Genomic DNA, 22,261 nt, shown 5'->3' on the forward strand with positions numbered 1-22,261 from the left:
TCGCCCCTTACCTGCAGCAGTCTGAAGTACCCCGGGGTCAGGCGGCGGGGGCGGATGATCATGGCGAGCGGGAGCAGCGGGGCTGGGATGGAGCCCCCCAGATCCCCGGCCCCGGCGAGGGGCGCTCCGTGCGGGGCTGGGCCGGGATGGAGCCCCCCAGATCCCCGGCCCCGGCGAGGGGCGCTCCGTGCGGGGATGGAGCCCCCCAGATCCCCGGCGCCGGCGAGGGGCGCTCCGTGCGTGCCGCGGCCCCGGGCAGGGCGCGGAGCAGGAGCCGCTGTCAGCCGCGATCAGCGCCCGCTGCTCCCCGGAGCGGACACGGCGGGCGGGGGGGCCGGCCCGGCCCAGCCCAGGGTGGATCTGGGGGGGCCGCAGGGCCGGGCTTAACCAGAGAACCCCTCTGCGGGCCTGCATGGGGCTGCCTCGGTTTCCCCACCTGTAGAGGGGTGTGAGCTGTGATTTGGGTGAGGGGGGGTGACACCCCAAAAACTCCAGGGCTGAGCGGGGGCTTCCCTCAGGTTATTCTGGGGGTCTCTGTGGCCCAGCTTTGCACCCGCAGCGCTCCTCCTGGAGTGTCCCGCTGGTGTCACACAGCTCCTGGGGTGTCCCACGGGTGTCCCAAGCGCCGTGGGGCTCAGCGCTCGCTGGGGGTGACACCGGTGCCGTTTCCCGGGTTCCAGCGGCCGTGTGTCACCGCCCGGGCCGTGACTCACCGGCCTCGCCCCACGGCACCGTGCGGGGCCATCCGGGGCAGGCGGGCCCGGCGCTGAGCGGCACCGGGGAGCGCCAATGGGGCCGCGGCTGCGGGCGCAGGTGAGGCCGCGCCCGGCGCAGGTGAGGCCGCGCCCGCCCCGCCGCCGTTCCGGTCCTGCCGTTCCTGCCCCGCCGCCGTTCCGGCCCCGCCGCCCCGATGGAGCCCCCGCGCTCCTGGGGCCCCGCACAAGCGGCCGCCTGGCTCCGAGGTGAGTCCCGGCTGTCCCCGGGGGCTCTGGGGCGTCCCCAGCCGGGGCACACGGGGCAGGGGCTGGCGGCGCTTCCCGTCCTGTTCTCTTCCCGGGGTGGGGTCCGGCCGTGCCCACCCTTTAGGCTGAGGCCGGGTGAGCTCGGTGTGTGGAGAGGACCCTGCCACCAGCCGGGGGTCACCGCTGGGGTGGCACTGCCAGGGGGCACTGCCAGGGGGCACTGCCAGGGGGCACTGCCAGGGGACACCCCTGGGGTGGCACTGCCAGCGGGCTGGTGTGTGCAGGGCTGGACGCCGCCGTGCAGGGATACCCTTTCGAGGCCTGGGGGCTCTCGGGGCCCGAGCTGCTGGGGCTGGAGCCGGGGCTGCTGGAGGCTCTGGGCGTGCGGCCCGTGGGACACCAGGAGCTGCTGCTGGAGGCCGTGGAGCTGCTCCGGAGCCTGGTGAGTGCCGGGGTCCCGGCCAGGAACACGGGGGTTCCCTGGGCTGAAGGACCAGGATGTGGGGTCACCCTGGGCTGGGTGGAAGGTGGGGACACGGGGGCACCCTGACTCAGTGGAGGGGGGCTCTGCGCCGGGCAGAGGGAGGGACGTGGTGGCACCCCGAATGCCACCCTGCCCGCCCATCCCCTGTCCCCCCTGTGCCCCCAGGACTCAGGGCTGGCGAGCACCAGCCTGCGGACGCTGACGGAGAGGCTGCGGGAGCTGGCCCGGGGCATCCAGGGCCTGGTGCAGGGGAAGCTGTGGGCAGAGGATGCCCCCCGGCAGCCCTCCCTCACCCTCCTGGCCCGAGCCATCGAGCTGCTCGGGGCTGCCAAGGAACTCTTCTCCTGGCTCAACAGGTGTGGGCAGGTGCGGGCACCCCTGGGGGCTGGGTGCCCCCACTCTGGGGGCTGAGCTCTGTGTCCCCCCAGGTACCTGTTCTCCACCCTCAATGACTTCTCGGCCAGCCAGGACATCATCGTGCTGTGTGCCCAGCTGGCAGACACGCTGCAGGCGGTGAGTGCCCAGGCTGGCTGCTCTCCTGAGCCCCAGGGCTCTGCTGAGGGGGCATGGGGTGCAGGGGGTGCCCCACAGGGACCCCCCAGCTGGGATGGAGCCACCCCGTGGTGCTCATCCCCCATCCTGTCCCCCAGGACATTCCTGCGGCCCAGAGGAGCAGCGGGATCCTGCAGATTGTGAGTGCAGGCTGAGGAGAGAGGGGGTGGCGGGCTTGGGGGGCTGCCAGGACCCCCCTGACCCCCTCACTGTCACCCCCAGTGCCAGCACATCGAGGGCATCTGCGAGAGCATCGTGGGCTGCAGCCCCCCGGCGCTGCTGGACCGCAGGGCTGTGCTGCAGAGCGTGGGGCTGGCGCTGCTGCCCAGGTCACAGGGCAGCCCTGAGACCCCAACACTGCTGCCCGGCCCACAGGGCAGCCCCCCAGCATCCCCTGAGACCCCAACACTGCTGCCCGGCCCACAGGGCAGCCCCCCAGCGTCCCCTGAGACCCCAACACTGCTGCCCGGCCCACAGGGCAGCCCCCCAGCGTCCCCCAGCACCCCAACACTGCCCCTCGGCCTGTGGCAGAGCCCCCCAGCATCCTCTGACACGCCAACGCCGCCCCCCAGCCAGTGGAGCAGCCCCCCGGGATCCCCTGGGACCCCAACACCGCCCTGTGATGCTCTGGGGAGCCCCCAGGCACTGCTCACTGCCCGGCTGGTGAGTGCCCCCCACCCCAGGGCCCCCCTCTGCCCCGGGACCCCCCACTCACACCCCCACCTGGTTGCCCGCAGGGCTTTGAGGTCACCTCCACCAGCTCCTGCCTGCACTTCGTGTCTGCCACCCGCCCGGGGGTGAGTGAGGGGCCCTGTCACCCCCTTTTATGGGGGGAACACCCCCATCCATGGGATCCTGCGAATCTCTTAGGGCCCTGATCTGCCCGACCCAGACCCAAAAAAATTGACAAAAATATTCAGGAAAAAATTGAGAAAAAAAATTGGGGTTAAAAGGTGCAAAAAAGAGCAGGGGGGATGCCTGTGCTGAGCCCGTGTAACTCATGCCACGGGTGAGCACAGCCTGGGCACGGGGGAGCCCCCTCTGCACCCCAAGCCCAGCTCCGGGGGTGCTGCCAGGCTGAACCCCCCTGGTTCCCCCTGGCCAGGAGAGACCCTGAGTGGGGTTAGCCTGGGAGGGAAGGAGGCAATGAAGGCAGCAGCGGGCACCCCACTGTCCCCCTGTCTGCCCAGGCCCCGGCTGCCCGCGGGGGCCTCGTCCTGCCCGGCGATGAGATCGTGCAGGTCAACGAGCAGGTGGTGGTGAGTGGGGCACAGGGGCTCAGGGTGGGGGGACGTGGGCAGGGGGAGGGCTCGGGGGCACAGGTGGGGGTGCAGGAGTGGTGAGCGGCAAAAAGCAGCAGCCGTGGCTGGGAAAGGGACACAGGAGCCGGTGCCAGGAGGATCTGGGGGATGTGGCATCTGTGGCTGGGTGGGTTCGGGGGTGAAGCACCCGCACAGCTCACCCAGCATTTGCAGGTGGGTTGGACACCTGTCAGCCTGGCCAGGAAGCTGCTGGAGGAGGGGGACAGGGTGACTTTGGTGCTGAAGAAGATCCCCCTGGAGCTGCCCAGCTCGCCCCCCTCTCCCAGGCAGCAGGTGAGCGATCCCAGTGCTCCCAGTCCAGCCCCAGCGCCGTACTGGGGGTCAGGCGGGGATGCTCAGAGCTGGGCATCTCCCATCACCCTGGGGACTCCTAAAGCTCGGGGCTCCACGGTGGGATGGGGCTGGCACTGACCCTCCGCCCACAGTCCCCAGGAGCGTTTTTGGACGCTGCAGATTCCCCTGGCACCAGAAGTGGTGAGAGCCCGGGCAGCCCCGTGTCCCTGAGCTCCAGGTGAGCCCCACCCCGACACCCCAACGCCCCAAGGAGATGTTTGGGTGCACCCAGGGCCCTTTTTAGGGGCAGGGGTGGCAGCAGTGCAGCAGCTGCCTGTGAGCAGCCCGGGACGCTGACAGGAGTCTCAAGGAATGACAGAAAGGGGAGTTTGTAATTCATTCACTCGGTAACGTTTTAGTGGGGCTGGAGCTATATTTAGCCATGACCCTTCTCCCCTCCCGGAATGGAAAGGCGTGCGGAGAGCCAGCGGCAGCGCGGGGCAGGGCAGCCCGCTGGAACGGGGCTGGAACGGGGCTGGAGCCGGGCTGGAACCGGGCTGGAACCGGGTGGGAACCGGGCTGGAACCGATGTGGAGCTAAACCGGAGCTCCGCACCGCGCCCCTGCAGCCCGTTCCCGGGCAGGGAGTGCCGTGGATGCCCCATCCCGAGGCAGAGCCGGGATCCCGGCGGCGCTCCCGGAGCTCGGGGCTCAGGGCTCCCGTTTCCCTCCCAGCGTCGCGGCCGACCTGGACTCGGGAGCAGAGTCTGTCCCGGACCCCGCCAGTGACGAGGAGCAGGAAGAGGCCGAGCGGGAGCCGAGGGCGGCTGCGGAGGAGCGGCCGGGCCCGGCTGGGCAGGGTAGGATGGAGCGGGGCTGGCGGGGATGGAGCAGCTCCCCCAGCACAGGAGGGACAGCCCTGCTCGCTGTTCGCAGGCGCTGCAGAGGAGCTGTGGGACAGCGGCACCCCCCTGGACACCCCCCTGGACACCCCCCCTGCCCCTGAGCCCCCTGGCACAGAGCTGAGCCCCGGGGCGGCAGAGCCCGGCCCTGCACAGGTGAGAGCTGGGGGGGGGTTAGAGCCTCCCCTTGAGCCCCTGCTGTGGGTGCGGGAACTGGGGGTCCCTAAGGGGGTCCCCGTGGCTGTGCTGCTGCTGGGGGTGCTCAGCAAGCACTGCCCTGCACTGCCACTGAAATGTCACCTGTGTGCCCATGCAGGGCAGCCCCAGCACGGCACGGAGACCCAAAGGTGAGCAGAGCTAGAGGTGAGCAGAGCCCTGCCAGGCTGGGCTGGGGGCTGTGCTGGGGGGCTCTGATCCCCCTGCCCTGCCCGGGGGGTCTCTGCTCCCCCTGCCCTGTCCCGGGGGGCTCTGATCCCCCTGCCCTGCCCGGGGGGTCTCTGCTCCCCCTGCCCTGCCCGGGGGGCTCTCCCCCATTGCGCTGACCCCAGGCCGCGGTGCAGGCGTGGCCACGCGGCTCAGCCGCCGGCGGGTGTCGTGCCGGGACCTGGGCCGGGCTGACTGCGACGGGTGGCTCCTCAAGAAGAAGGAGCACGTGGGATTCATGGCCCAGAAGTGGAAGCGCTGCTGGGTGGTGCTCAAGGGCCACACGCTCTACTGGTACAACCACCCCAACGTGAGTGGGGGGCCTGGGGTGGCCCTGTGCCCGCCTGGGCAGCTGGCATCTGCCACACGGCTGTCCCTGTCCCTGGGGTCCTTGTGCCCACCTAGGCAGCTGGCACCTCCTGGTGTGGTGCCCACACGGCTCTCATCCCTGTCCCCCGCAGGATGAGAGGGCTGCAGGACTCATCAACCTGGCCACCTACAACCTGGAGAGCACCAGGGAGCAGAAGAAGAAATAGTGAGTGGGGTCTGTGTCACTGTCACCCCCAGATGGTGGCGGAAAAGGGGGGGGGCATGCTGTACCAAGGCCACGTGCTGATGTGTCCTGCTGGGACCCACTTGTGTGTCCCCGTGGGGCTGGTGAGGTCCCCACAGAGCTGGCACCTGAGCAAGGCCTGCCCTGTGTTCCTGGGGTTATCTGGGATGAGGCTGAGGGCTGGAGCAGGGCTGGGCTGGGCTGGGGGGCTGCAGGGGTCTGGGGGCTCCCCTGTGTCCCCACAGCAGCCCAGCAGCCACCCCCCTGTCCCCAGCGTGTTCCAGCTGTGCCACCAGACGTACAAACCCTTTGTGTTCGCTGCTGAAACCCTGGCTGACCTGAGCATGTGAGTAACTGACCCATGGCCGGCGCTGGCCCCAGCAGCCTGGGCTGGCCAGGAGCCTCCTGTCCCCCTGTCCCTCCCCAGGTGGGTCAGTCACCTGGTGACAGCCAAGACAAAGCACACGCTGGCCCAGCAGGCAGTGCCAGCCAAGGAGGAAGGTGAGGAGGGGTCGGGGGCAGGGGTCCCCATGGGGTAGGAGCATCACTGGGAGCTTGGCCCAGGATTTGGGGAGGCGACAAACGCTCCCTGAGGGGCGGCTGGGATGACTCTGAGCCCTGGGAGGGAATTTCTGTCTTCTCCCATGGTCTCCAGACTGCTACAGTGAGACGGAAGCTGAGGACCCCGACGATGAGGCCCCCAGGCACGGATCTGACCCGGTGAGTGGCCCTGGGGACACCCTGGGCACACAGGGACAGAGTTCCCCGTGTCACCTGCTGCCCGTCTCTCCCCCAGGCAAGGAAGAGGCTGCAGAACAGCCAGGAGAAGGCACAGCTGTCCCCAGGCAGCAGCCCCCAGGGCAGCCCCCGGCCCTGCTCCCCCTTGGGTACGTGCAGGGGGGCACACCTGGCCCCTGGCACCTTGTGTCCCCCCTTTTGGGTGGGCTGGGGGGACTCCAGTGGGCTGTGCTTGGCTGTGAACCATCTCGGGATGAGGGAGCCTTGCAGGGAAGGTGGAGAGGGATTTTGTATGAGTGCACAGAGTGACAGGGCAAGGGGGATGGATTTGAACTAAAAAGAGAAGGTTTAGATTGGTTTAGGAGCTGGTTTAGGAGGAGTTGGTTTGGATTGGTTTAGGAGTTGGTTTAGATTGGTTCAGGAGGAGCTGGTTTGGATTGGTTTACGAGTTAGTTTGGATTGGTTCAGGAGTTGGTTTGGATTGGTTTAGGAGGAGTTGGTTTAGACTGGTTCAGGAGTTGGTTTGGATTGGTTCAGGAGTTGGTTTGGATTGGTTCAGGTGCTGGTTTAGGTTAGTTTAGAAGGACAGTCCTCCCTGTGTGAGTGGTCAGGCTCTGGCACAGGGCGCCCAGAGCAGCCGTGGCTGCCCCTGCATCCCTGGCAGTGCCCAAGGCCAGGCTGGATGGAGCTGGGAGCACCTGGGACAGTCTGCGGTGTCCCTGCCGTGGCAGGGGTGGAACAGGACGCTCTCTAAGGCCCCTTCCAGCCCAACCCACTCCCCGATCCCACACCCTCGGGCCCCGCGGGGTGCGGGCCGTGCGCTCCCGCCGCATGTCCCGTGTCCCCGCTCAGATCCCGGCGCGGAGGAGCTGGCGAGCCTGGCGCGGTGCCTGCGGCAGGGCGGGCTGTCCCTCACGGGGCAGCGGCGGGCCCTGACCCAGGAGCAGTGCCGCACGTCCTTCCTGCGGCGCAACAGGAACCCGCACATCAACGAGCGGGTGCACGCCGTGCGGGCCCTGCAGAGCACGCTCAAGGTGGGAGCCTGCAGCCCCTCAGAGCCCCCAGAGCCCCCTGCCCGCGGCTGGGCCCCGTAAAACGCGCGCGGTTTGTACGGGCAGGCCAAGCTGGCGGAGCTGCAGGCGCTGGAGCAGCTGCTGGGAGAGGCCGCGCTCACCTCGGACACGTTCCGGCGCTGGAAGGAGGAGCACCAGGAGCTGTACCAGGAGCTGCGGGAGGGCTGGGCAGGGCAGCGGGGCCAGGGCGGTGCGGGGGAGCAGCACGGAGAGGCGGCCGAGCCCTGACACGCACCGGCCCTGGCACCCACCGGCCCTGCCCTGGCTCGCTGCCCAGCGCGGTGGGTGCTCCGTGCTGGGGGGCCTGAACGCGTCCTGGAAGGCTCAGCCCCCACCGGGTCCATCTAATTCCTTTATTTTAAGTGACAGTCTTAATTTTTCCTTGCCTGCAGTCGGCAAGGAGGGGATTTTGAGCGCTCGCTGTGGCGCTGCCAGCCGGCCCGGCCATGGGCTCTGCTGCTGTGAATAAACGTGTGGACAGGGCATGGTCCTGCCGTGGTTTTTCTTGGCGCTGAAACCATCAAATCATGGAATTGGTTTTTTTGGCGCTGAAACCATCAAATCACGGAATTGTTTTGGCTGGAAGAGACCTCCGGGACCATCGCGTCCAGCTGTAAACCTGGCATTGCCGCGTTCACCGCTAAACCAAGCGCCACATCCGCGTGTTTCTGAACACTCCCGGGGACGGTGACTCAACCACTGCCCCGGGCAGGCTGTGCCAGTGCCTGACCACCTTTTCCATGGAGAAATGCCTCCTGACATCCAAGCTCACCCTCCCCTGCTGCAGCCTGAGGCGGTTTCCTCCTGTCCTGTCGCTCCCCTGGCAGGAGATCCAGAGGCGCCCCCGATCCCCCATTCCCATTCCCATTTATTTCCATTTCCATTTCCCTGGACTGAGCGCCCGCCCTACGGGTGCCGCCCGCGGCCACTCTTCCCCAGCCACAGCCCTTCGCGGCGGGGGCGGGGCCAGCGTTCAGACGAGCCAATGAGGCACCACTGGGGGCGTGGTCAGAATATTCAATTGGCTGGTACACCAGGAAGCCACGCCCCCCGCGCTGTGCCGCGCCCCTCCCGGCGGAGGTAACGGTCGCGGCGCGCGGGGGTGGCGGGAGCGGCGGCGGCGGCGGCGGCAGGTGAGGGACAGAGCCCGGTATCGGTACCGGCCCTGAGCTGCGCCCACACGGTGCCGGCGCCGCCACCGGGCACCGGCAGCGCCGCTGCCGCACCGGCACCGCGCCCCGCACCCTCCCGCCCGTCCGGGACCGGTGTGTCCGCTCCTCGTGGCCGCCCCTCAGCTGCCGGGTCCCGCTCTCCCCATCAGGGACCGGGGTACCGACACCGCCACCCCTCCCCGCCGCCTCCCGATCGGGTGCTGAGCCCCCAGATCCCCCAGGGCTCCTCAGGGTCTGCCCCTGCCCACCCGACCCTCACGGACCGGGACCTCCAGCCCGTCAGAATTGACCTGAAATTGTTTCTGCCTAAATTAACCACACCTAAATTAACCATAATGAGCGCTGCATTGATGTAGAAGCGTTTCTTTTTTTTGCTGAGTAAAATGCTGTTTCTGGTTCGTTATCCTGTTGTATTCCTAATGTTTCTGTTAGCTTGTAACATCTGTGTACATTAATATTTTCTAGGAATTAATTTCTTATCTGAGCTCTTTGAATCAGTTTAACAAAGATCTGTAACAGCTGCTGAGTGAGGATTGAGTATGGGTTTGTAGAGGCCTTGAATTTCCAGTGTGTAATTTGTAAATTGCACTTGCATTACCAGAGACAGGAAATTGACTGACTGAAGCACTCAGGGAAATGGATAAATGAACCCAAAACTCTGAGCAGATAAGGATTGCCATTCATGGCACAGAAAGGCTGAATTTTGAAGGACTTTTTTCTCATGTAGTTGCTTAGTGACCTCTACAGAGGGCAGAAATGATCTGGTTGAGAGTTGAGACTTTTAAAGAGAAATTTTTAATCTCTGTAGACACAGATAACAGCTGGAAGGTGCTGCTGAATACCTGGAGAATGGTGCAAACAGGCATAAAGAAAAACTACAAGGGTTTATTTTGCTTTTTTTTTTAAAGTGTTGCTGCAGGGGAAAACTAGATGTTATTGGGAGAAGAGGCTAATTAAATACCAAATGCTGTGCTATTCTGATGAGTAGCTGCTGTGTTGGTTAGTGGGAACGGGGTGTGGTTTATACTCACTCAAAATAAGGTTTTTCTTCGTTTATCCAGCTCTCTAGGTAGATAAGATGGCTGCTCCTGAGAAAGATCCAGACCTGAGGCTGCTGCAGAGGAACCCACTGGGTAAGGACAGTCCTTTCTGCAAAGCCCTGCTGCTGTCAGATCCCGTTTCACTCTCTCTGAGGAAACGCATGGCCCTCAGAAGATTCTCTACCAGAAGCTTTTTGTTAAAAAAAAAAAATCTTATTTTCTGCCCTTGCCTGCTTTTTCAGCAGTCATTTGGTAAGGAATTTCTCCCTTAAGCTGCTGGGGAGAGTTTTTTAGAGTTAATGCAAAAATATCTCTTTAACTTGCCCGTTTTTGCTGTGCTGCTCCTTTTAGTCAGAGCACCAGCTGGCTGTAACATGACCAAACTAATCAATGGGAATATAATTTACAGCTTCTGCACTCTGACTTCCTTACCAAGGTTGTTTTTCAGTCTCCTGTTGATATTATTTCACTTCCCTGTGCTTCCTGATGTTTCCTTTAGCAAATGATATTTTTTTAACAGGAACTCAGGGAGCGAAGCAAGGAGTGCTTGGGGTTTGGAGGCACTGGTAACTATATATGGCTTAATTAAAGGGTGAATATCTGTGTTTTTATCTCTGCAGACCCCAGCAGCTGCCAGAAGAGCCAGTCCCTGGAGAGTGAGTGGAAGGCAGCCATGGTGTCCCTGAGGTCCCTGAGCCGCTGTCCCAGCGTGGCCGAGAGCAGGGACGGGGGCATTGGCACCTCCTGCTCGGACAGCACCGAGGGTGAGGGGCACAGGGGCACCTGGGGCACAGCCTGGCACAGTGCTGCAGCTGTTCCCAACCCAGGGGAGGGCTGTGTTACACTCACTGTGTCCCTGAGCTTGGTTATCGTCTCACTGCAGGGCTTTTCACTGACCAAAAGCCACCTTGGTGACTTGCTGGTTCTTTTTGTCCAGTGACAGATTTATCAGCAAGTCTGTTGGGTGATTTAATTTTTTTTTTTTTTAAGGAAATAATTTGTGTTTTAAGGAAATAACTTGTGCCTTTGTGTTTGGCTCTGCAGTGTTAGAGCTGAGAGCTCTGCAGCCTGGCCTTCAGCTGAGGCGCGCTCTCTGAAATTTCTGGTCCCAGCAATCCTTTCCACCTGTTATTTTAACCTTCATTGATTGTCTTTTCAGTAATGAGGGACTTTGTGGTGTTCCTTAAAACACTTCACACATCCCTGTGTTTCAGGGAGCCTTTGGAATGAGATTTGGAATGATTATGGAGATTGCAGGTGTCAGTAACGTGCTAGTGAAATGGGGGCTTTAGGTCTGGCTGTTGGAATTATTGCTGGAAATACTACACGAGCACACATTGAAGTGCTCCATCAGGCCTCTCTGAGGATGATCAAACACCGTTTGGCAGCTGGGGGCAGGGGAGATGATTTCCTTTGGGGAATGACCCTGCTGGGCTCTGTCACAGCCGAGGGTGACCCGCGGGCCTGGCCGCTGCTGGGGCACGCTGAGCTCAGAACATTAGTCAGAAATGTTGTTGTGAGGACCCCGAGCACACTCTGGGAGCTGATTGCAGCACCCCCACGTGATGTGCTGCTCAGGGACCTCGGGTGCCTGACAGTGACACCAGGGGATAAATTTAGGGGCTGCAAAAGGAAATGGTTCTGTCCCTTCCCTGTGCCAAGGTGAATGTGCTTGCAGCTGCCCAGCAGCATGGTGATCTCTGGAGTCCAGGCTGTGCTGAGACATTTTCTCATTTGTGATGAAAGGATTGAGTGCCTTTATTGTGGCAGTTCTCAATATTTCACTTCCCTGTGCTTCCTGCCATTTCCTTTAGCGTGGTTTTGGTCTTTGCACAGCCTGATTTGGGCTGTATTGAAATTGTAGTGTTTGTTCATTGTTGTAGCAGTGCTTGGAGGGCACAAACAGGTGTGAGGGTGACTGGCTGGAGCATCACATGGCGATGGGCCTTGGGCCAAAGCCATGAGGAAATCAGGAGTGTGTTCCTGGGACAGACCTGGAGTTCCTCTGACTCAGAACGTCTCGGGACAGGAGTGGGAACGGACACTTTGCTGTTTGCCTTTCTCAGCCCTCGCTGTTGCTGTATTGAAATCTGAGAGCTGCTAAGAATAACCCCGAGTTGCCTGCAGCCAGGTTTGGTGCCCCGCTGGCAGGACAGGGGCTCTGCCTCACTTCCTGTGGCCGTAGGTGAGAGCCATTGCCCTGCTCTGGGACGGGCTCTGCCGAGGTGTCCTGCAGGAGCTGGAAGGTCAGATCCTCGGGTCAGCAATGCTGCAGGCTCATCATGGGCTCGGGGAAGGCTCCTGTTAGCTCTGCTCACCCTTTGGAGTCGCTGAGCTGTGGGACGGGCAGAGCGGGATCGCGGGCTCAGTGTTCAGACCTGTAAGTTTCAGCCTTTTTATTCAGTACCAAGGACTTGATTTCTAAACATAGAGAAAGATAATCTACTCTAGTATAATCCTGAATCAATGTTAAAAATATGGATTAAACTCGGATTCTTCCCGTGGTGGTAGGAACAGGTCAGCAGGCTCCTGAAACTTGTAGTGAGGGGGAACACAGGTGTGCCTGAGTCATGCTGCCGCTGCTTTCAGTGGGAAAGGAGCTGGTTTTGAGATCATTTTGGAAAGCTGACTGGAGGGTTGTATTTTCAGGACTGTAATTAGAGTATCACTCTTCTTCTGCCCCCAGACTTTTGCAACTCCAGTAGCGGCTCCTCATTCCACCCCATCAAAACCCAGGTGACCATTCCAACAGCCCACGTTATGCCTTCCACGCTGGGTGCCTCGCCCTCCAAGCTGTGCCCTGCAGGGGACCAGGGCTCTGCGCAGCCTGCCGGGCCGGGGCTGGCCAGGAACGGGGAGCTGAGCGCCGGGAAGGCCTCCCAGGTGCCAGCCAGGGAGCTGCTGCGCCTGTGCAGGGCCTCGGGGGACGGGGGCTGCGAGCACGCCTGGCCTCCCGCCGCCGCCGAGGGAGCCTGGAAGTTCGACACCCCTGCCGTGGAGCAGACCCTGAACCAGTCCCTGCTCACGGACAGCCTGTGCACCGAGCCCCTGCACAGGTGCCAGCAGCTCAGCCCCAGCTCCGAGGCAGGGAAGGACCATTACAAGGTGCTGCCAGAGAGCAAACGGGCGCCGGGGCCCAATGGAACCTGCGAGCCGTGGCCCGGCGGGAGCAGGGCGATGCCAGCGGGACTCCAGGCCAACAGCTTCTATTCCAAACCCGTGGCAGCTCCCCCAGGCCGAGCCTGGCTGCAGGAAGGCTGCGCCCTGCACTCCCACCAGGGAATCTGCGAGCTCAGTGCCTGGAAACAGCAGCTGGACAAGGTGCGGCTGCAGGTGGAGCAGATGCAGGTAGGCGGCTGTGGCTGTGTGAGTTTGAAACCTTTCCTGTCTCTGTAGTGAGGAGCTGTTGTCCCAGACTAAGGAGGCGGGGGGAAAATGTCTGCTGCTGCTCCCTGAGTGACAGCAGGAGTCTCCTGAGGGTCTGTTTTTACAGCTTGTGGTGTCACAGGTATCGTTTGACACGCTGCGGGTGCAGAGCAGCCCTGGATTGTGTTACAGCCTGCTCCACCTGCCAGATCAGGAGCTGAAATGCCCTGTCTGATAGAAACTGGGAAGAAAAGGCATGCCAAGAGGTTTTAAGCAGTGTCTAGAATGGCTTTGTTCTGTAGCTAGGGTTAAGAATGACTTTTTTTTGAAAAAAATGCATGAAACTCGCTGCAGTTTACTAGGTGGAAACAGTTTGTTTACTACCTCCCACCAGCTGTACCCTAACGGAGACAAATTGTTTCCAGCGAGCTAGGACAGTGATCTAAAATTATTTGTTAATCTCCACTTGTGCTTGGGCAAACTTTCTTGTTCTTGGACATCAACAGAGACTGAAATAGCCCTGCCCTGGCATGCAGATGAGCACACAGTGTGCAAAATAGCTGCAGCAGTGTTGCAATTACCCCTGTGGGGCACAGACCTCTCCCTCCTTGTTTTGTCTCCTCTTGCAGTTACAGAATGGAGGCACCTGCCCCCATTCCTCTCTGTGTTCCCCATCCCTGCCTGCACCTGACCCAGCCCAGTGGATCAATATCCTGAACTCCAATGAAAACCTGCTCAAGGAGAAGGAGCTCCTCATTGACAGGTGAGGTTTTCATGCTGACATGTGGTTCAAAGAGTCCAGTCCAGTTCCATTTGGAAAGTACCAAGGAAGGCTCATTTCTGGACAAAAGAGTCCCTTTTGCCCAGCTGATCTTGTTTTGTTGCAAAGAGCAATATAAGAATCTCAGAAAACAACCTGAGCTCTTCTCTCCTTCTTGAAATTAGGACAATGATCCTGAAGGGCTCAAATAAACTAATTTTAGTTATGGTTTTCTGTGTTTTATAAGGGATAAAGATTTCTGTTCACATCATGATTATCTGGAATGTCAAAATAACTGCCTCTTTTGCTTAAGGACTTTGAGACCTTTACTTTAAATTTGGGGGTTGTGACTTTGGGCTGGCAAACAACATTTCTCTTATCTAAGGCTAGTGGTGCACAAGTCCTAATGAAAAGTACCTTCAACATCTGGACTGTAAATACCTTTCCTTCCTTATTTCGAGTCATCCGTTGTCTGTTCATTCCCCTCCTAAGCTCCAGAGTCTAGCTGGATCCTCCAAAACGTGCAAGACTTGTGTGTTTTACCTGTAATCATGGCTGGGGGAAGGTTTTTGAAGGGAAGAAAAGTTAATAATAACTGTAAAAACGGTTAAAGTGTTTATTTCTCTGCAGGTGAGCCCTGAGTGGCAGCGTTGTGTTTGTGCTCTGCCTGTCACTGAGTGGAGCACAGTGCTGTGCTGGCTCTGTTTGTGCTGTGCTGCTGCTCTCTATGTTTGGGAACAGTGAATTGCCTGTTTTGTTGCAGACAGAGGCAGCACATTTCCCAGCTGGAGCAGAAGGTCCGTGAGAGTGAGCTGCAGGTGCACAGCGCCCTGCTGGGCTGCCCAGCATCCTATGGAGACCTCTACATGCTGAGGATGCAGGTACAGCAGGTGCCAGGGACAAAATAGGTGCTGAATGCCATGGCCCAGAGTGCTGCTGAGGTGTTGGCTGAGCAGGACTGTGCACAGTCAGATTATAAATTATCCCTTGTGTGGAGTCACCATCACCTCTGTGTCCCTTTGGTTGGATTAAAGCTGTGCTGGTGATGCAGGAGCTGTTTGAGATGGGCTGAGGGATGTTTGGGGACTGGGCAGGACGAGCACACAGCCCTGGGGCAGTTTGTAACCCCCCCAAATTCAGGGGCTGTCTGTGCCTGCAGGAGCTGCAGAGGGAGAACACCTTCCTGCGAGCACAGTTCACAGAGAAGACTGAGAGCCTCAGCAAGGAGAACATTGAGCTGGAGAGGAAGCTGGCTGCTGCAGAGCTGGATGTGAAGCGGGGCCGGGAGTCCCTGAAGGAAACGGTGCAGAAACATGCAGAGGAGCTAAAGAAACAGGAGGAAAGGGTATGATCCTGTTGCTCTGGAGATGGGAGCGTGTTTTCTTGTCACTGTAGTGCTGAAGTGAACCTTTTCTGTGGCATTCTGTAATTACAGGTATTTTCTCATCTTGTTGTAGACTATGGTTTACAAGCAAAAGCCTCTCCTCCTGCAGTTATAAGCATTTCAGTGCCTCCTCTTTTAACAAAAAAAAATCCCGTCTTTCTCTCAATGAGCAGAAACGAGTGAAGGGGATCTTGTATTTTGGCATTATGTGGCATGCAAAAACCTAAATGAGTGGGCTTACAGAAGACTGAAGAATAAATAAGAAATTAAATAAACTTGTCTGTAACTGTCCCTGCAGGTAAAGGGAAGAGACAAACACATTAATAACCTTAAAAAGAAGTGCCAGAAGGAATCTGAACAAAACAGAGAGAGACAGCAGAGAATTGAGACCCTGGAACGATACCTGGCTGATCTCCCCACCCTTGAGGACCACCAGAAACAGAGTCAGAAGGTAAAACTTCCTCTGAGCTGCAATGCTGACCTCACATACTTGCTCAGGTGGCTTTTCCATAGTTACATCTACTCCTCTTTTGTTGCAGCTGAAGGAATCTGAACTGAAGACCACTGCCCTGCAGGAAACAGTGCTGACACTGGAAACAGAGCTTGGAGATGTCCAGGCTGCTTTCAGGGAGCAAGAGCTGCAGCTGGAAACCCAAAAGCACAAGGAGAGGGAGCTCCTGTCCACTGTGCACAGGTAGGAACGAGGGATCAGCTTCATCCTGGCACTGCAGGAGTTGCTGCATGAGGAGAGCCCTGGCAGGTGGGGGACTGGGATGCAAACAGGGCAATGCTGATATTTGATATGAAGTTAATTTCCCTTCTCTAAGTAAGGGAGGGATCGTAACTAAAACTGTTTTTTGCCCTGTGGTTCTGCTCATTGCAGCTTGCAGGACAAGCTGCAGCAGTATGCAAAGAATGCAGAGAGAGGAGCCCCTGGCCAGGATGGGGAGAGGCAGAAAATGGAGCATGACTCTCTGAAGAAGGAGTGTGACTGCCTCAGGAAGGTAAGGGGCTGTCCCAGGCAGGAATCACACGTTTTTCCTTCCGCTGAGTCACACCAGGCACTCAGAGGAAATTGGGGACTTTTAAAGACAGACTAAAGCAGCAGTTCCTGGAATTGCAGACTGCAGGGTGCCAAAAGCTGTTCTTGATGTGATAACCACACACTTCTCCAGAAATGCTGGGGAGAAGCTGCAGAATGCAGAAGAGGGGAGAGGAAAGCCACAAGAGTACAACGTCTGGTTTAAGCTCATAAATCTAATGGTGCCTTTTATCCAAGTGCACTCCTAAGAGCATCTGTGATTAGAGCAGTAAATGGACAGGAAAGAGGAGAGGAGATGCTGTCCCACTGAAGGAGAATTCCTGGTGGTATTTCTGGATCTGGGTGGCCACTTCTGATGCCTCTGCTTTTAATTCCAGATTGTGGACAAAAAGCAGAAGAAGATGGAGCAGTTATCCTTGCAAGTCAAGGTGAGAGGTGATGGGGAGGGACCCTGAACTTGACAATATGCTGTGAAATGAGTTACTTACTGTGTTCCCATGGTCTGTTCCAGAACCTGGAAGAACAGGTGGCCCAGGAGGAGGGGACAAGCCAAGCTCTGAGAGAGGAGGCAATGAGGAGGGAAAATGCTCTTCAGCAGCTCCGGGCTGCCGTGAAAGAGGTCAGGGGGGGTTTGAGTGAACAATGGATTGTCTCTGAGCAAGGCCCTGAATTTAGTCAGCAGCTCAGTCTCTCCTGCTAGTCCTTGTCCTGTCAGGGCTGAGAAGGGAGCTGTGCCCTGCTGGGAAGCAGAAACAGCAGGTTGTGCCTCGGGAATCGATGGGGATAGGATGGAGGAGGCCGAGTTTGCCAGCTGGGGGCGGCAGAACAGGAGCCCAAGCACAGCCCCGGGGTCAGAGCTCCCTCCCAGCCCTCTTGGCAAGGTGCACCAGCTCCTGGAAGCTTTTACTGCTCTGGCTGGCAGGGACAGTGCAGCTTCACTTCCCCTGTGGCAGTGACACTCGCTGCTCTGGCCACGGCCCGGAGGGCTGCATGCCCTGCAGCCCCTGCCCCATGCTCCCCTCACACAGCAGCTGCCTCCAGCATCCAGTGCTGCCCCGGGCGCCCCCTGACGTGCCCTGTCCGTGTGTCCAGCTGTCCGTGCAGAACCAGGAGCTGATAGAGAAGAACCTGACGCTGCAGGAGCAGCTGCGGCAGGCGCAGCTGGCGGCGCAGCCCCTGCCTGCTGACGCTGCCCGCCTGGCCCAGGAGCTGCACGGGGAGCTGGCCAGCTGCCTGCAGGACTTACAGTCTGTCTACAGCATCGTCACCCAGAGGGCTCAGGGCAAGGACCCCAACCTCTCCCTGCTCCTGGGCATTCACTGTGAGTACCCTTCCTTTCGATGGCAGAGCAAACCCTTCTGTCCGTGCTGTGGCAGAATGAAATAACTCACACAGAGCATGGAAAGTGCTCTTCCTGGGCTTCTGAATGCTCTTTCTGTGCTTGGCTTGCTTCAAAGGTGCATGTTCTACTTAGCATTCAGTTATTACAACCTCTTTTGCAAATGTGAGTTGGTTTTTCTGGCTGATTTGCAAATGTGTGCGATCCTTGCTGAGAACTGCGTGTGAGCAAACTCCTCCCTTCTGTGACCCCACAGCTGTGCAGTACCCTGTGAGGGAGAAGGATGACCTGCTGAGCCCTGACGGACTGGCCAAGAAGCTGGTGCAGGTAAAAGAGCTTCACAAAGAGGTGGAGGACTTGAGGACTGCAATATCTGACAGATACGCTCAGGACATGGGAGACAACTGCATCACCCAGTGAAGAGCACTCCCAAAGTAAGACAGGGAATGAAGACTTGAACCTCTCAGGAGTCTTGTGCTCCTACAACCCTAAACTATTCAGCACTTTACCATCCCTCTGCTTGGGTACAAGACTTATCTGATCTGTGAGGAATGGGGGGGTTTGTGGCCAGAAGTGTTCAGCTGCTGACTGGGATAATTCAGGGCTCCGGTGTCAGGCTTTGCAGTAGCTTTGATCTTGTGGGATGTGTTTTATGCTGTGTTTGCTGGAGCTGCCGTGGCCTCTGATGCTGGGAGATGGATTCTGACTTGCCTTGCAGGCATGTCAAATGCTGAACATGCAAGTGTGACAGTTAAAATGGTGGCTGAAAGGAAATGTACGCCCTGGTCTCGCTGATAACCTCCCTGTGCAGGTCCTGTGGGACCAGAGGCTTGTCAGGGTGTTTGTGGGATATCTGGGTTCCACGGGCAGGCAGCTGTGCCAGTTCCACTGCTGGCATTTACATCGAGGTGCTGCTGCCTTGGGCTGATGGAGCAGGACCTGCTCTCCTCAGGTAATGCAGCCATTCAGCAGCCAGCACGAGCTGAGGACTAAAGCAACACTAAAAGACTCTGGAGCTGCTCCCCCTGGGCACTGTTACCCCAGAAGCCTTAAGCCTGTTGTCCCCCTGCATCAGCACTGGGAGTGGGCTGTGATCCAGACTGCAGAGCCAGTGGATTGGTGCTGAAGTGCCTTAATGGGCTGGAAGAACCCTCTGCCCCCACTCTGCTCCGTGCCTAATGCATCCCCTGGCAGGGGAGGGGCTGCTCTTCCCTCTCACTGCCTTTTAGAGCCATCAAACCATCCTGGGGAGCCCCAAGTGTCTGTGGGCCCTGCCAGAGCCTCTGTGCCCTGGGGACACCCCTGCTTTACTGGAGAAAGCCATACTGCTCCTGATGTGGAGGGGTGGCACAGGGAGCCCTTCTGCCAGCTGTGGCCACTTGGGCCTTGTCCCAGCCCTGTCCCTCCTTCCCTGCTCCTCTGCAGGTGATGGCATTTCTGAATGAGTCCCTGAGGGATCAGTCTCACTGTCCCACCACCCTCCCTACCCCCAGGGACAGCTTTACTGAGTCTGAGGGTGGAACTTGGGTTTTCATCTTAAGAGCAAGACGCCCAAGCTGTGACAGGGAAAGTCCTGCTGGCACTTGTGGTGTTTGGCTGCTCTTGGGCTGTGAGCCCTGGGTTTGGCAGAAATGCTTTTATTGTTCTTTTGTGTTACAATTTTAAGACCAAATCTGTTTTGTTCTCGGTGTTTGGCCACCATGGGGGACTGGTTGGTTTGTCCTACACAGGGAGCACACAGCCGTGTCTGTCTGTCTGTCCTGCTGTCCCTGGGTGTTGTGTTCCTGGCTGTGTCCGTCCCCAGGCTGCTGGTGCTGTGTACTGAGCAAAACACATTTCCAGGGCTGTTTTTGAAGCTGTTCTGTTTGTCCTGACTGCTGGGAGCTCTGCTGGCTCCTGCAGCTTCTCGGGGGGCTTGGGCTCCATCTCCTTCTCCCCTTGGCTTTGGGTGTGCTGTGAGGGCACAGCTGTGCCCTCTGCCCCTGCAGAGGTGATTCTGAGATGGGATTATTGTGGCTGGAACCGCCTGGCTCTGTCCCAGCAGCTGGGCTGCCCTGTCCTGTGTCCCCTCCATGGGGACATGTCCTCTCCTCATCCTCCTGCTCGGCTGAGCCCCTCAGGCCCTGAGGGTGATGCTGTGCTGTCTGCTGCTGCTGCAGGGGAAATCCTGGGCTGCAGAACACCCCAGGACGGTGTTCCCTCCCCGTCCCCCCTTCCTCATCCCACGCGTGTCCCCCGGTGTCGTGCCCGGTCCCGTTGGGCTCGGTGTCTTTGTCCCACCCTCTGTCTGGGCGCTTGTTTGTATCGGGTATTTGGAGTATCAAATAAAGCTGCTCTGCCCCATCGTGCGAGGCCGTCCTGCCTGGGAGCGAGGGAGGGAGGGACAGAGGAGCTCCGGGGCCGCTGCCGGTGCGAGCGACGGCTCGGGGCCGCTGGCTCCGCGGTGCCCGGTGGCTCCCGGTGTCTGTCGGGCTGGTGCCGGTGGCTCCCCGGTGCTGCTGGGGCGGTGCCGGCCGTTCCCGGTGCCGGCCGTTCCCGGTGCCGGCCGTTCCCGGTGCCGCTGGGGCGGTGCCGACCGTTCCCGGTGCCGGCCGTTCCCGGTGCCGCTGGGGCGGTGTCCGGGGCCGGCCCCGCCGAGTTCGCATGCCCGGTGCCGCCGGCCCCATTGGCCGCCGCAGTCACATGCCGGCCGGGCGGCGGCGGGGCTGCCGCTCCTCCCTCCATCCCTCCCTCCCTCCGTCCATCCTCCTCCTCCGTCCCTCCCTCCCTCCCTCGCTGCTCCCCTGGCCGGGCTGGCGCTGGGAGCGGCCGCGATCGCACCATGAGCACCCTCAAGGTCTACAGCACGTCGGTGACCGGCTCCCGGGAGGTGAGCACCGGGCGGGGCACCGGGCACCGGGCAGGGCTGCGCGGCCCCGTCCGTGCTGCAGCGCAGCCCCCCCGCCCCATCCTCGCTGTCCCCTGCACCGGCCCCATCCGTCCCCAGAGGCAGCGCTCCGTGCTGGCTGCCCCACACAGCCCGGGCCCCGCTGGGTGTGTGCCCACCCGCCCTCGGGGCTCCGCTCCATCCCCCGTAACCCGCTCCTCTCCCACCCGGCTTCCAGATCAAATCCCAACAGAGCGAGGTAACCCGAATCCTGGACGGCAAGAACATCAAGTACGAGCTGGTGGACATCTCCCAGGACAACGCTCTCCGGGAGGAGATGAGGGCCAAGGCAGGCAACCCCAAAGCCATCCCGCCCCAGATCGTCAACGGGGACCAGTACTGCGGGGTGAGGCTGTGCTGCACGCCGGGGCTGGGGGTGGGTGCTGTCCTGTCCTGGATGTGCTGCACACCTTCAGGATGCCGTGTAAATTATTTATTGTGAGGCGCAGGGACCAGCACGGCTGTTTGTCTCGGGAAAAAGGGGACCCGGGCGGGGGGTTTGGGTGGCAGTGGGGCTGTGCCCGCTTTGTCCCGTCATCCTTGGCACAAGCGGCTGTGCCAGGGCTGCGGAGCAGATTGTGCCGTGGGCTCAGGGCCCCTCCTGCCTCGGGAGTGACCCTGTGGCGTTTCCCCGCAGGATTACGAGCTCTTCGTGGAAGCTGTGGAGCAAAACACTCTGCAGGAGTTCCTCAAGTTGGCCTGAGCCCCGCTTCCCCTCCCAGCCCGGACTCTACCTGCATTCCTGAGCGCCCTCATCTCCCACCACCCTCACCTGTCAGCGCTGTCCTGGCACCTCCACCTGCATCCCAGCCCAGGGAAACACCCTCGACCAAAACTCCTCATTGCAGCTGCCTCCGAGTCCCTCCTGCTGACCCCGGCCTCGTCTCAGAGGGATCCAAAGAAAGCGCCGCTCGCCGCTCGGGCTGTGAGCAGAGCTGGGCCTGGCTCACGGCAGCTTCCAGTGCCTCTGTAAACAGCAAAGCCTCTGGGGCTGTGTGAGGTGATGCTGGCCTTCAGCCCCCTCCTCTGCCTCGCCAGGGAGGGGCTTAGGGCTGCACGGGACTTCCCACTTCTCCCAGTTGCTGTTAAAATTGTAAATTCTGCTGCCTCACTTCCTTTTTTTTTTTTTTTTTTCTTTTTCCCTCCTCTTCATCTCAACTGCAGAGATTATGGCAAGGGTGCGTTGTTTTTTTTTTTGTTTGTTTGGGTTTTTTTGGTTTTTTTTTTTTTTGTTTTTTTTTTTGTCTTAATTTAATGCAAAAGTACTGCACAGAGTTGGGTGTGAGTGCCCAGCACGGTGGGGCTGGGGCTGCAGGCTGCCTGGGGAATGGGTGGGGCTGGCAGTGGGATCCGTGCTGCTCTGGCCGCCCTCCACCCCGAGCAGCTCCCTGGTGAGCGTGAATGGCTCAGGGCTGCCCCACAACAGCTGATGCTCCAGCTGTCCCATCTTTTCCTCTTTGTGTTGGCTTGTTTGCGATCCTGGACCAAGTGCATTTTGTTTTCCTGCCAAAAAGCAAGTTTATAACCAGTGTTGTCTTCCGAGATGCTATTAAATGTTACTGGACCTTTCACGGCGCCGCTCTTGCCTTTCTTTTAAATTCAGTTTTATTTTGGCTACAGGTTAAACACCGCCCTACCTAAGGATTGTGAGTCATTTCCAGCTGAGTGGGTTGTGCCTGCTGCTGCAGCCTGACACAAAGACCTTAACACCTTAGCTTGCTGCTGCTAATCAGAGGCTCCCAGGACGTGTGGGAATGTCCTACGGCGCAGCAGGGACAGGTACCAGAGCATTCCTCCCCTCTGCCCGGGGCAGGGACAGCCTCAGCCAGACGTGGCAGGGAAAAACAAACATTGGCACAAAGATTGGGACACAGAGGGGCAGGGGAAACAGCTGCTCCTGAGTCTGCTCCAGGTGGGAAGGGAGAGCTCAGTGGGTTGAGTCAGTGCTCAC

At 59.6% G+C, this 22,261-nt stretch overlaps 3 protein-coding genes across 5 annotated transcripts; all 3 read left to right on the top strand.

The window, feature by feature from the left end:
* The first annotated feature begins 789 nt into the window (after nt 1-789).
* CNKSR1 (connector enhancer of kinase suppressor of Ras 1) lies at nt 790-7,509 on the top strand. The gene is made up of 21 exons (XM_063177213.1): nt 790-962; nt 1,230-1,404; nt 1,612-1,802; nt 1,875-1,959; nt 2,097-2,138; nt 2,221-2,661; nt 2,736-2,795; nt 3,189-3,257; nt 3,474-3,593; nt 3,746-3,831; nt 4,328-4,452; nt 4,538-4,681; nt 4,797-4,841; nt 5,055-5,227; nt 5,379-5,452; nt 5,745-5,816; nt 5,898-5,971; nt 6,126-6,190; nt 6,267-6,357; nt 7,061-7,242; nt 7,327-7,509. Exons 1-21 carry the CDS (start codon nt 790-792, stop codon nt 7,507-7,509), a joined length of 2,670 nt encoding a protein of 889 aa, XP_063033283.1.
* A 1,983-nt stretch (nt 7,510-9,492) lies between these two features.
* On the top strand, nt 9,493-19,727 carry CEP85 (centrosomal protein 85). Of its 3 annotated transcripts, XM_063177349.1 has the most exons (13): nt 9,494-9,586; nt 10,114-10,257; nt 12,180-12,841; nt 13,489-13,622; nt 14,383-14,500; nt 14,779-14,964; nt 15,302-15,454; nt 15,543-15,697; nt 15,887-16,007; nt 16,423-16,473; nt 16,557-16,664; nt 17,138-17,366; nt 17,641-19,727. In XM_063177349.1, exons 1-13 carry the CDS (start codon nt 9,532-9,534, stop codon nt 17,802-17,804), a joined length of 2,280 nt encoding a protein of 759 aa, XP_063033419.1. In that variant the 5' UTR covers nt 9,494-9,531; the 3' UTR covers nt 17,805-19,727. The 3 variants fall into 3 exon arrangements, with proteins under 3 accessions (XP_063033421.1, XP_063033419.1, XP_063033420.1); XM_063177351.1 differs by lacking the exon at nt 17,138-17,366 and having other exon boundaries at nt 9,493-9,586; nt 17,641-17,805; XM_063177350.1 differs by lacking the exons at nt 9,494-9,586; nt 10,114-10,257 and adding an exon at nt 11,163-11,873.
* Nucleotides 19,728-20,124: 397 nt separating this feature from the next.
* SH3BGRL3 (SH3 domain binding glutamate rich protein like 3) lies at nt 20,125-21,070 on the top strand. The gene is made up of 3 exons (XM_063177388.1): nt 20,125-20,253; nt 20,489-20,656; nt 20,948-21,070. The coding sequence occupies exons 1-3, from the start codon at nt 20,206-20,208 to the stop codon at nt 21,011-21,013; spliced, it is 282 nt and encodes a 93-aa protein (XP_063033458.1). The 5' UTR covers nt 20,125-20,205; the 3' UTR covers nt 21,014-21,070.
* Nucleotides 21,071-22,261: the final 1,191 nt, after the last annotated feature.

Source organism: Melospiza melodia, chromosome 27 (assembly GCF_035770615.1).
Source record: "Melospiza melodia melodia isolate bMelMel2 chromosome 27, bMelMel2.pri, whole genome shotgun sequence".
NCBI lineage: Eukaryota > Metazoa > Chordata > Aves > Passeriformes > Passerellidae > Melospiza > Melospiza melodia.

What these genes read in the sequence shown, in the direction of transcription:
- CNKSR1 (XM_063177213.1), top strand. Translation starts at nt 790, where the DNA reads ATGGGGCCGCGGCTGCGGGCGCAGGTGAGGCCGCGCCCGGCGCAGGTG. An exon ending in AGCGGCCGCCTGGCTCCGAG is followed by an intron (nt 963 to 1,229) that starts GTGAGTCCCGGC and finishes TGGCACTGCCAG; the next exon opens with CGGGCTGGTGTGTGCAGGGC. An exon ending in AGTGCCAGCCAAGGAGGAAG is followed by an intron (nt 5,972 to 6,125) that starts GTGAGGAGGGGT and finishes CATGGTCTCCAG; the next exon opens with ACTGCTACAGTGAGACGGAA.
- CEP85 (XM_063177349.1), top strand. Translation starts at nt 9,532, where the DNA reads ATGGCTGCTCCTGAGAAAGATCCAGACCTGAGGCTGCTGCAGAGGAAC. An exon ending in GCTGCAGAGGAACCCACTGG is followed by an intron (nt 9,587 to 10,113) that starts GTAAGGACAGTC and finishes TTATCTCTGCAG; the next exon opens with ACCCCAGCAGCTGCCAGAAG. An exon ending in TAAAGAAACAGGAGGAAAGG is followed by an intron (nt 14,965 to 15,301) that starts GTATGATCCTGT and finishes CTGTCCCTGCAG; the next exon opens with GTAAAGGGAAGAGACAAACA.
- SH3BGRL3 (XM_063177388.1), top strand. Translation starts at nt 20,206, where the DNA reads ATGAGCACCCTCAAGGTCTACAGCACGTCGGTGACCGGCTCCCGGGAG. An exon ending in CGGTGACCGGCTCCCGGGAG is followed by an intron (nt 20,254 to 20,488) that starts GTGAGCACCGGG and finishes CCCGGCTTCCAG; the next exon opens with ATCAAATCCCAACAGAGCGA. An exon ending in ACGGGGACCAGTACTGCGGG is followed by an intron (nt 20,657 to 20,947) that starts GTGAGGCTGTGC and finishes GTTTCCCCGCAG; the next exon opens with GATTACGAGCTCTTCGTGGA.